Source organism: Corvus brachyrhynchos, unplaced genomic scaffold (assembly GCF_000691975.1).
Source record: "Corvus brachyrhynchos isolate BGI_N302 unplaced genomic scaffold, ASM69197v1 scaffold11, whole genome shotgun sequence".
NCBI classification, from domain to species: domain Eukaryota; kingdom Metazoa; phylum Chordata; class Aves; order Passeriformes; family Corvidae; genus Corvus; species Corvus brachyrhynchos.
The window spans coordinates 6,381,839-6,393,354 of NW_008236965.1; the positions used below are offsets into that span (position 1 = coordinate 6,381,839).

General features: G+C 40.1%; 1 protein-coding gene across 1 annotated transcript in view; it reads right to left on the reverse strand.

The window, feature by feature from the left end:
* The window catches only part of BMX (BMX non-receptor tyrosine kinase), a 22,032-nt gene extending 19,796 nt beyond the window's left edge, over positions 1–2,236 (reverse strand). Inside the window, 3 exon segments of the mRNA XM_017728395.1 lie at positions 973–1,104; positions 2,106–2,203; positions 2,205–2,236. Of these exon segments, the coding sequence (XP_017583884.1) occupies positions 973–1,104; positions 2,106–2,203; positions 2,205–2,236 (262 nt within the window).
* Between the last annotated feature and the right edge of the window lie 9,280 nt (positions 2,237–11,516).

The following is an 11,516-nucleotide window of genomic DNA, read 5'->3' on the forward strand; positions in this document are numbered from 1 at the left end:
ACTGTTTTCCCAGTGCCCCATCCTGAAACTATAGCACACACTTTTCCCTACTGAACTGAATTATGTACTCCTGACATAAATACGCTAATTTAACATAAATGTGTCATTTGGTGCCACAACACTGAGGGAGGGAGAAGGAAAAAGAAAGCTCGGAATGACACCTAGGATCAACCAGGCAGTTAAATGTTATGTTTCTGTCATGGGCTTGCTCTTGGGCAAGGCAATTATTGCAAGGTCATGAATTAATGCACTGTTCAGTAACTCTAGCAGCCTGCTGCTCGTGGTGGGGCAGTCTGTCACTGGCACTCCAGCAGGGAATCTGTGACCATTTCTCACATCTGCTTGTCCCACTGCCCACAGAACTGGGATTGATGGAGGCTCCTGGAGGAATCTGGGTTGGGCATCTGAAACTGATGAAAGGCAACAAATTCGAAGTTATACTTTTCTCATGACATTAAGTTTTTGAACAAATGTGCTTTGTGCAGCTGCATCTCCTGATACAAGGCACAGCCTTGGATTTCATGAATGTGGAACACTTGTATGGCAGTCAGGCAGTCAGGGGGCAGATCCTGCTCTGGCATCGAGGCCAAAAGAGAGGAGTGGAATTAGACAGAGAGAATTAAAAGAAGAACTTTATGTGCTTAATTCTGCTTTAAAATAAATGATAATCACACAGATATATTCCAGATAAAATTAAAGCAAGTATCTGATAGATTTGTGAATGAAAGAAGCAAGACTTGATCTAAATTCCATGACAGTCAATTAAAATATTTCAGGAAAGTTGCAGCTTCAGTAATAGGGACTGGTTCTTTCCTTGCTGTAAATATCTTAGAATTACAGATGTGTTTAGGTTGGAAAAGAGCTTTAAAACCACTGTATCCAACCATAAAGTATCAGTATCAGTAGCTCTCAGCAATATCAGGTTAGGACAGGGACAGAAAGTGTAACCTTAGGATAACGGGCATATTTCACAAGAAACATAAATGAAACAAATTTCATGGCTAACCTGAAAAGAATATTGTCTTGCAGAAGGCATTATTTCCTCAAGATTCACTATCTTAACAAATTTGATTTTCTCAATCCTAATTGACCCCCCTTCACTTTCTTTCTTCCTAAGAGAGAAAAAGCCACAGCAGATTGTAAACTAAAGTTAACACAATATGAAGTATTCTAGTTGGATGATTTTGTATAATGTTGTGCTTCAAGATGTATAAGCCATAGCTTCAGGTTTGTCAAATTTTAAGAGAAAGGTAGTAAAAAATCTCCTTGATGCCCTACCTGCATCTAATATACAGATCAAATTCCTTCCTAAGTCAGTTACAAGGTTTACAAGACTCAGCCCTACATCAGAGAAAGCATCTGCTTCAGCTGCAGGAGTACGGGGCAGAAGGGGGGAATAGGACAGAAAAAAGGAGGAATTAAGGGGAAAACACCTCAATTGCAGGCCCAAAGCCTACCTGTGGCATTGATAATTTTGGTAAGGCAACGGAGTTTATTCTCAACGAGCTTCCCTGCAGTTTTGTAATGGGATGTAACTCACAGCAGGAGTTCAAATGTATGGAAAGGAGCAAAAAAATGAAAATGAGTTGCCTGGAACATATATTCCCAATGGGAGATCTTTTGAGTGAAAGGCCACCCTTTTGTGATATATAGTCATTCCTTAGGAAAGAAGGACGGTTTAACCATCTGCTTTGTGCAGCTGAGGGATGAGATTCTGCACTAATTACGTCTCATACAGGTAAATTCTGAAGCCAGTTATTTACATCAGTTGAGAGCAAAACCTCAACAAGGAAAACATCCCTATCCAAGGCAGTGTGTAAACATATGTCAATGTTAATTACTTGCTGAAGTCCCCCTTGGAAGGACACAAACAGATGTTCAAAGGTAAGCACAACTGTAGGGGTTGTTTTGAATATAAACACTCTTAAGCTTGCACATAAGTGTTTTCCTGAAATGAAACTAGGATTTGATACCCTATAATTCAACTCAAAACAAAGTGCAGCTGTTTTTCTAACACATAATATCTAATCAAGTTTCAAAGAAGAAAATGAGAGTGGCACTGGAAAATCTTAAAATAGCTTATTTTAAAAATATATTTCATATGCCTTTGTCATATTCATAATCAGAAGTGTTTGATTTTGTCAGAACAAAGAACCTTTTCTTGTAATTAATTGGTGATATTTTTCTTCTGTTATGACTCCTTTAAAAGTTCTTCTAGAATTGTTTTTTTCTCCATTATATTTCCCTAAAGTAACATCACAATTACTTTTATTGCCATTATTAATTAACACTATTTATTACTACTATTTTATTACCACTATTAACATAAAAACACCAATTATGGAAACTGTAATAATGAATATATGATCACTGTCCTCTATATGTTTTATATGTGGGCAAAGAAGGAGGAGGCACCCCACTCCAGGAAATTTCTCAGGCATTACAGGGCAGGTACTTGCCCTGACTGACTCCAGGAGAAGCTAGTATGAAGTTAGAAGCTAGTTCATCATAGCTTAGAGAAGCTGTCACTGCAATTAAAATATTAGGTTTGATAGAAAATGTAAAAAACCTTGTGAATCCCACTGAGGTTCATGGGGCTCACAGGGGTGCAGCAGGCCAGGGAAAAGGATGGGGGAGATGGAACTTCAGCTACTTTATTTTAAAGCACTATTTGCAGGTCCTTTTCCTGGGGTTGTCACTGTGTGATCTTTACGAAACTTCTTAACCTACTGGTGCTTGAATTAATCAGATCAATTGCCTGAACTCCCAGGACTGATAATGTTGCTCATTGAGACCTGGGTCCTAATCTTCATCAGCTCTAACACTGTGACCACTGAGAGCCCAGACAGCAGCAGCTGAAGCCATGGAATGACTGCAACCTACACTTAGTGGGGCTTAGAAAATAGGCCAGGTACTTCCATTACTACTTCTACAAACACTAGCAAAACAATCTCTGGCTTTGAAAAAGCTGTGCCAAGAAATGAGTAGAGACAAAAGGATTTATCATAATATGTAATTTCCTTCAAATATTAGAGTTTTATGTTCTTTAAACTGCATCTTGCAACACTTCTTTGTTAATAAATAGTATTGAAATGCAGGGAGAGATGTTAAATACATTAAATACAAGTTATGAAATAGCTAGTAAAATCCTACAAGATTTATTAAATATATTTACAAAATAAAATTATAAGTATAGTTAAATATAATAGTTCAAATTTTATTTTCTTGATAAAAGACACATGCTCTTTAAGGTAATTAGCTGAAAACAATATTCTGTTCAATTTAGGTACCTGGTGTCTGTGGATATGCCCTTGCATAATAAATGACATACTGGATCCCCCTGTGATCTAAAAGCACACCTTCTGCCTCTTTGACTGTGGGCCTGTGGCAGGCTCAAGACCTAGTTCTAAGGGTGCAATCAAAGGTTCAAGGTACAGGTTAAAAGAAACACCTAAAAGACTCAAAAAAGCCTGTACATCCCTTGTTTCTCTGAAAGAGCATGCTGAGTATTCAGCCTTTGAAGGAGCAGCTGCTTATGCTGCAGCAAGTATAAACCACTTCAGTACAGGATCGCTCTGGCTGAAGTTTAAAAAAAGTTACCCAGATTTCGACTTGTCATTACAATTCAGGAAAGAAAACCATTTCAATCCCTCAAAAAAATCTTGACAGCAAAACTAAACTATTTCCTGTCCAGATCCACTGCACAATGGTCTTCTTTTTTTTTGCTCATGGAAAAGAAATCACAACAGTGGAAATTATGCCAGATGAAATGTTTGACTTTTTCTTTCTCTCTCTTTTTTATTCTTTTTTTTTTTTCCAAAATGAGGTTACAGGTCCAGGAATAAAACATGTCTGTGTTGCACTGCCTTTTCCCTGTGCAGGCTGCCCTTGCTCTGTGAGCAGAGTCTCTTGTGCTGAGTCAGTTTGTGCTTGCATGGTTGTGCTGAAGGGATGGATGGCTCTTTAGGGCAGAAAGTGCAAAGAGTGGCTTGTGCTGTATACAAATTTCTGCGAGGTATGACAACCGCCCTTTTTCTGGATGTAGCTCAATTCCTTCAACTGTGAAATCTAATTTCTCCCTGGAAGAAAATAAAAAGCCATGTGGAATCAGCTGTAAATGTTTGTTTTATATGATTTGAAGAAACATGAAAGAGCTAAGGATCTCTGATTATTTTTCCAAACTTGAAATTGTACTTGTACCGAGGAGAGTTGCATTTTCTTTGCTTTCTGTAACACAGGGACAAATATAAAAGGTTTGTTCCCTCAACAGATCTCAGAAGCAGGGCTTGGAAACTTTCTCTGTCCTTCAGAAAGAGGGTTGTTGTGAGACAGCTTCATGGAGTCATAGAATCAGAGAATATCCTGAGTTGGAAGGAACACACAAGACTCATCGAGCCAACTCCTGGAAACTGGCAGAAGTGCCTAGGACATGCTAGAGGTTAGAGGTACTTTCCTTAGCATTCTCTAGCTGCTGCTTCTGTTTCCTTCTCTGGCACAGGGGTTTGGATATGGTCGCTGCCTATAAGCATTTTCTGATGGTAGGTTGTAATGAAGGGTATCCTGGCTGCTTCCCTCCTGGTAACCTCTTTGTTCAGGAGAGTGAGCAGCTGGAAAACTAAGATGGAAAGGAACAGCAGTCGTGACAGGGGAAGCTTGGAGAAAAATCTGACTGCTCTATGGTTGCTGGAGAAATAGCCATGTTGGAAGCTTGGAAATGCTGGCAAGGTGGAGCTCCTGACTCCCAAACACATGAAACATGTTCTCCACCCAGATGAAGTAAACAAGCTGGTTGGGAAGTGTTTGTCATTGTGGTTTGGCTCTATATCCTCAACAACACCAGCCAGCAGGGGTGGGCTGGGGAGGGTATGTGTGGATGTTGAGGAACCAGGGCAGGATGATGGGGTGGGTGGGCTGGGACAGCAGGGACAGGGACAGGGCTGGTGGGGCAGGCTGGGCAGCAGGAGCAGGGCAGGATGGGGGAGATGGGAGGGAGGAACAGGTAGTGATGGGGGCAACTGCCTGCAGCAGGCAGGGGCTCTGCAGGGTAAAGGCAGGGCCTTGAGCAGCCCTGAGCAGGGGCTTGGGCAGCTGGTGGGGAGGTAACACAGTCCTGGGCTGGGCAGTGGGCAGGGCAGAAGGTGGGGTCGAGGGAGGCAGGAGAGGTGGCAGGCAAGGCAGGTGGTGGTGATGTGTCAGTCAGGGTAAGCTGCTGGAGAACTGGAGTGCTCCCATTCTGCTACTTGGACAGCCTTGAGGAAAAACTCTCCATCGTCTCCCTCCACCCCTGCCCCAGGAGCAGGTCTCCTGGTGTAAAGAAACTGCAGCAAGATATGCTGGCATTGCCTGTGCTAAAGATGGCCAAAGACCACTGTATTTATACTTTTTATACTTTTTTTTTTTACTGTTATACTTTTTGTTTTACTTTTTATAAATACTTTTAATTTTTATTACACGTTTTATTTTTAATGCATTTTTTCATGCAGGTTCAGAGAGAGCTTTTTCCTTCATTTCGGGTGAACTGTTTCATCTAACTGAGCTGTTTATTCAGAGCTCGGAAACAACACAGAATTTGGAATAATACAAATTTTCTTTTCAGTTCCAAATAAAGTAGATGCAGAGGGTGAGAGGTACTAATTCTATGACTTCCAAGTTTTGGATAGACCTGCAAAACCAATCATCTCTCATTACTTACAAATTCTATTCACCTTCCTGATGAGACATAAATTTTTTAAGTTTGAATGTTTTGATAGACTGACCTTTTCAGTCCACCACACTTGAAGTACATTTCAGTTAATTAAACCAGTTGCAAAACACTATCTTGGTGTTTATAATTTATAATAAAGGTGATTCTAACACAAACTGTGCATGAAAAACTATCTGAAATGAGGCAAGTAATTCATTTTAATATGATAAAAATGAAAACATGAAAAATTTGAACATATTTCCATCAAAACATAGTATTTAAGTATAGATATCTATAATGCATTCTCTTGGTATTCATTTTAGCAAGTCATATTTAGGCTAAGGGATGGAACAGGTTCCTGATCCTGGTGTAATGGAAACCAGTCCTAATAATCTTAATCTTTTCTGCCTTCTAATTTTAGAACATAATTTTAAATGGTGTTTTAAATTGTCCTGCATTCCAGCCCTCAGTTTTCAGTGAAAGGGTATTATGTATTTTTCCTCACATGACAAGTCATCAAAATTTCTGCAATATTGTACTGACTGGTTTGTATGTTAAGCAGGAGTATAATTTCACTCCATACAGCAAACTCATCCCTCCTTCCCTCCACCCTCCAAAGCTCTGTTGGTCCATCAATCTTTTGTTCTGTGCAATTAAAAAATTGATGAGGGACAGACCTTTATGTATACAGGATATAAAACCAAAAGTACTTTGTGGAGACATGACACAATAATTAATTATTTATAAAGGGGTATTAGTGGGATCTAGCCTAAAATCCCTTAAAATATGATCACTGAAATGTGCTTAAACATGCATTTCATTTACTCTGGTTTAGGATTATCCATTTGTTTACAATGTGCCAGATGAGTTCTGTGTGAAATGGGATATTACTCCACAAGGTGACCAATTGCAGTCCTACTTGTTCGTGTCATGATGCAGTTGCCCACAGCTGGAGCTGTGCTTTGAGGAGGAGGATGAATTCAATGATCCCTGAAAGTCTCTTTCAAACTGGACTGTTCTGTGGCTGGTTTTGATTGTTGCTAACACTACGCAAACAGTACCTCTTACAGGAATAGGTGAGAACCTATTTTCTTGTTTGAAGGTCTCATCAGTCCTGCACTTGGTGGCACAAAGCTGCAGCTGAGGGCCAGAGCTGCCTTACAGACATTTAGGAAGCAGGGCAGGGCTGTGTTCCTTAAAGGAACAGTCAGGTACTCTCATATGAGCACTATTGTACTGCTTTTGTGACCTGAGCTCCCTCTGAAAGCAGGATGGATTTAACATATCTGTTATCCTGTTAACCTGCCTTTTAATCACTGAGGTTTTGCAGTATTTCTCAAGCCGTCACCTAGAAAAGTAAAGCTAACAGTGTAATTTATATACATTTGTATATATCAGGTATGAAATAATATCTTCATATAATTGCCAAGCAATCAAAGTAACAGGTGTCAAATGACCACAAGATTGAAACCAAAAATAATTGTAAGGCTTTTTTTTAATCACCTTCAGATCACTTAAATATTTTTACACAAACTTGAAAGCTGGTTTTAACATTAATGAGAACAGATTCTTTTTACATACTTGCCTGGTTTCAGTAACAGAAGATTAAGCAAACCATGAAGTGCCTTGGAATTGCTCTATCAAAGTTTTTAAATAAGGTATTTCTGACAGACCTGTGTAGGTGTGTAGCCACCAGCATCGGCTCTGTGCTAAAGAGCAGGGCTGGAACAGCACACACCAATAGTAGTATCAAGGTGACTATGGACTGTCTGTAAAAATTAGAGCTAAATATATAAGAAAAAAGATGGGTGGGACCTGCTTGGGTGTATTTCAGAGTGCTGAGAACTTGCTGGTGTCATTGCTAAGATATGTTATCCTTTTTGAAAAGTCACAGAAACCAGAGAATTGGAGAAGAGAAGAGAAAGAGAAGAGAAGAGAAGAGAAGAGAAGAGAAGAGAAGAGAAGAGAAGAGAAGAGAAGAGAAGAGAAAAGAAGGTTTGGGGAGAACTAGTTCCATTCCAAATATTAAATTAATTAAATATTACATATTAATTATTAAATATTAAGAGGTATTTCTGGAGAAGGTGGAGACACTCTTCACACAAATGCACAAGGAAAGGGCAAGAGGCAACAGACAAGTTGCCTCGGGAAATTCTGTCTGTATATAAGGAAAAAATACTTCACTGTGTAAAGAGTTATTGAAATTGTCCAGAGTGGGGTTGGAAACAGCTCAGACATATACAGGGCCATCCTTTCCCGTGGGAGTTTGGGACTCCGGCGGCGATTCCCAGCCAGTCTGTGTTTCTCAGGAGTGCCAGAAGGTGGCACGGCTCAACAGCAGTACCAGTCTGCAGGGGCTTAAGGGCTTCATACTGGAGTAACTGCTGAAAAACCACGTCGATTAAGAGAAAAGGGGCTCAGTAAGAACCAGTTCTACTTTAGAGAGGGTAAGTCATCAGAGTTTTAGAAAAAAAGCTTATTTTTTGGTCAATTTTGTATTAAAGGTGTTTTCTGTGCCTGTGTGCCCATGCCAGGTAACGCTGCTCTACTCTGGTAGCCCTTCCTGGCATAGGGTTACCCTGCAGCTTAATGGTGGCCTTCTCTGGCTCTCCTTTGCTGACAGGAAGGCCATGTGACAGGTTAAGGAACACCTAAACAGCACCTATAAGTGCTTTATAGGCAGGCAGTTTCAGTTTCATGTCCACATGTGTCGAGTGAGTGCAAGGCATCGTCCTCCAACACAGCAGGGTATTACAGGCTGGTCCTCAGAGAGGCGCCTCACCAGTCACCAACGGGACCTGTGCTTGGAAGTCTAAGGACAGAAGGAATTCGAGACCTTGCTGCTTACCTGTTTAGGCCATATCATTCCTGATGTGTGTCTGAGGAGTCCCTGGGAAACACAGAGGCAGGGAGCAGGCTGCACTCTGAGTGTGATTGTCTTCAAGTGAACAGAAATGGTTGTTAGGCTGATTAGGCTCCATCTAATTTTATTGTTGATTTGTTCTGCTGTTGGTGTTACTGCACTCTGATAGAAGGCATGAATATATCAAAACCAGTGTAACAAGACAGACTATTTCTGGTGATGCAAAAGAGTTCTGGTTGAGCAATATTTGCCTCAGTAAACAGATGTGGATGAAAAAGTGAGTGAATGATCACAATGTACCATGTGCAGGTACATCCAACACAAGTGAATGTTGGAGCTGAGAGGTTTTCCCAAGCTCTTGTCATCTTGTATGGATGCATTACTTTAATCTTGGGAGGAACTCATGGAAATGAGCAGACATGTAATATAAATTTTTTTATAAGCTGATAACTACTCACACCTGAGGGCTTTGGGATTACTGTTGGTTTAAAAAATTTAGTTGAGTCTTGGAGTAAAAGCCGATTTATCTTTTTAATGATGTATTTATAGTATTGAAATGCCATTGCTTCTAATTACAGGACAAAGAGGCAGGTCCAAACCAAGCAGTTTGAAGGTGCTTAATATGATGACGTGAAATACATTAGTAGGAATGTTTGAGGAGAAGAGTTTGATCTGACAGAAGTGGTATTTGATGGATTAATTGTGGTAGTGGGGTTAATTTGATGAAACTTGTTTAAAATTAATTCAGAAACAAATTTTGAAGGACTTAGCGTTAGCCCTGGAAGCTCACCCTTGTAACACAGTGGTAAGAGTATTGATTTTGAAGACTGGGAGAAAAAAGAACACCTTTTCTTACGTTATTTCTTTTCTATGTTTGGGAGAGAATTTGAAATGTGGTCCTGTGGGAGCTTGTTTTGTTATAGGCTCCAGGGAATTCAGGGTGGTTTCTTCTGGTTTTTGAAACTGCTTCTGTGAAATATGTACTGGATTAAGAGATGAAACCAAAAACTCCCAAAGAATTTGTTAATCCCCATCACAGTGTCAGTCTCTTTCTCTGTGGCCAGTAGTTGTCTGGCTACTGGAACTGATGGGAAAGGATGAATGTAATGGTTGTCCTCCTTTGCTCAGAGCACGAGACAAAGCTTTAGTTCAAACTTTTACTCACAGTGAAGCAGAGTAAGAGAGTGAGCTGCACTCTGCAAAGCTGCCAAGACTGCTGTGGAGGACATTAGAGAGATTTCAGATCTGTTTCTGTGTCCTAATGAGTTTAACCTTGTGTATAACAGAAAATGCCTACAATGACAAGCTTAAGAGGATTGTGTCTGGGGTTTTTAATGTCATCTTTTGTCAAAAGCATTATTTTTAAAGCTTTGTATTAACAGAAATGAATTTTTGTTTTGATTTAGTCACACACCCAGGGATCTTGCATCTTGGAAATACCATAGCTGCATTAACATGGTGCTTCTCAGCAAGGGCAATTAGCCCACAAATAATGAGGTTCTGATGTAGTTACATTGCTGCTTGTTCTGGAACTCATTTACTGCTGACAGTTTGAGGATCTTTGTGCCATACTCCACTGCTCAGTGTAAGGGTGCCCTCAGTCATTTTAATGTCTTCCTTATGTCTTTTTCACGCTTTCACTCTGAAAAAAAAATGACTGCTCCTGTTCCTCTTAATGTCTAGCGCTTACTGAGTTTAGCAGGCAAGGTGGGGCTTTAAAATTCAGTCAGTTAAATGAATTGGTGGAAATTTACAGCAGCAGAGGCTGTCTGGTGGGCAGACATGAAGGGGAAATGGAGAAGAACAGAACATTTCAGTCTATCTTCATCATGAAGCTTGTAGAGTCTGTTGGGTCACTTAACACTTAACCGAGTGCTGAAGTAGGGAGCTTTTGCCCTGGGGATGCTGTAATTTCAGTATGTTTCTTTGTCATCAGCCTGATAATGTCAGAGCTCTGACACCAGGACCCAGCCATAACAAAGGGTCGTAGAGCAACATATGGTTGTTTTCAGTCTAAATCCCCTTTGAAGTAAAACTAGTGCCATTAAATAAGGCTGAGAGTGAGGACAGAAAAGGGGGAGGAGGGGAAATACGATGCATCCTCAGACGTGATTCAGGGCACAGGAAACTCACTCACTGTGAATGCATACACTCTTCCTGTGGTGTATGTGCCTCCGTGTAAGGATGGCAGTATATGTGCACAACAGCACCACTTCCTAGAGGGAGAAAAAAATCTCAGTCTGTTCTTTAACTTACCTGTGTTTTCTTCATCTTTAAACTGTGTGAAATGACAAAGTAATTGGAAGAGCTTGGATGTGCTCCCTATTTACTGAATTGAATCTTTGGATGTGAACTTAGTGCAGACAGGACACTGGTGTAACGTGTATAAATGAGGGAATGCTGACATCTCAGTAAAAATGTTCAGAGAGCTTGGAGTTGGGCTCAGGGTTTCTCAGTGCTAGATGAGGTATTATATAACCATAGAGTAGGCCAACAGAACTCTTATTCTTAAAACCACAGCAAGGAACTCCATTATTGCTCTGTTATTGCTCTGCAAAATGCACTGTCCTATTCCTGGAGTGATACTGCTGGTTTTGCTTCATTCCTTTATGAAACACCAGTTGAAGAGTTTAAAAGCTTAGACTTCAATGGTATTCATGTATTTCCAGACTTTCTGTGCATGTTAACAATCAAATTTTATCATTCTCATTGACTCTCCCTGGACTACATCAATGTCCTTTCTCAAAAAGGCTGCCAAATATTTCACAGAGGATTATAAATGTTTTAAAAGAACCAGATTTAATTCTCCCTTCTTGTTTATTCATAGTCATTTATTGGCACTGATGAGTATTCCTCATACCCAGGCCCTCCCTATGTATTTGTATAATGTGAGAGGTTTAGTTTTCATGATATGTGCAGTAAATTTAGGAAGCAATTCTCCAGTTAAACTGAAAATCTAAATGAGGTTCA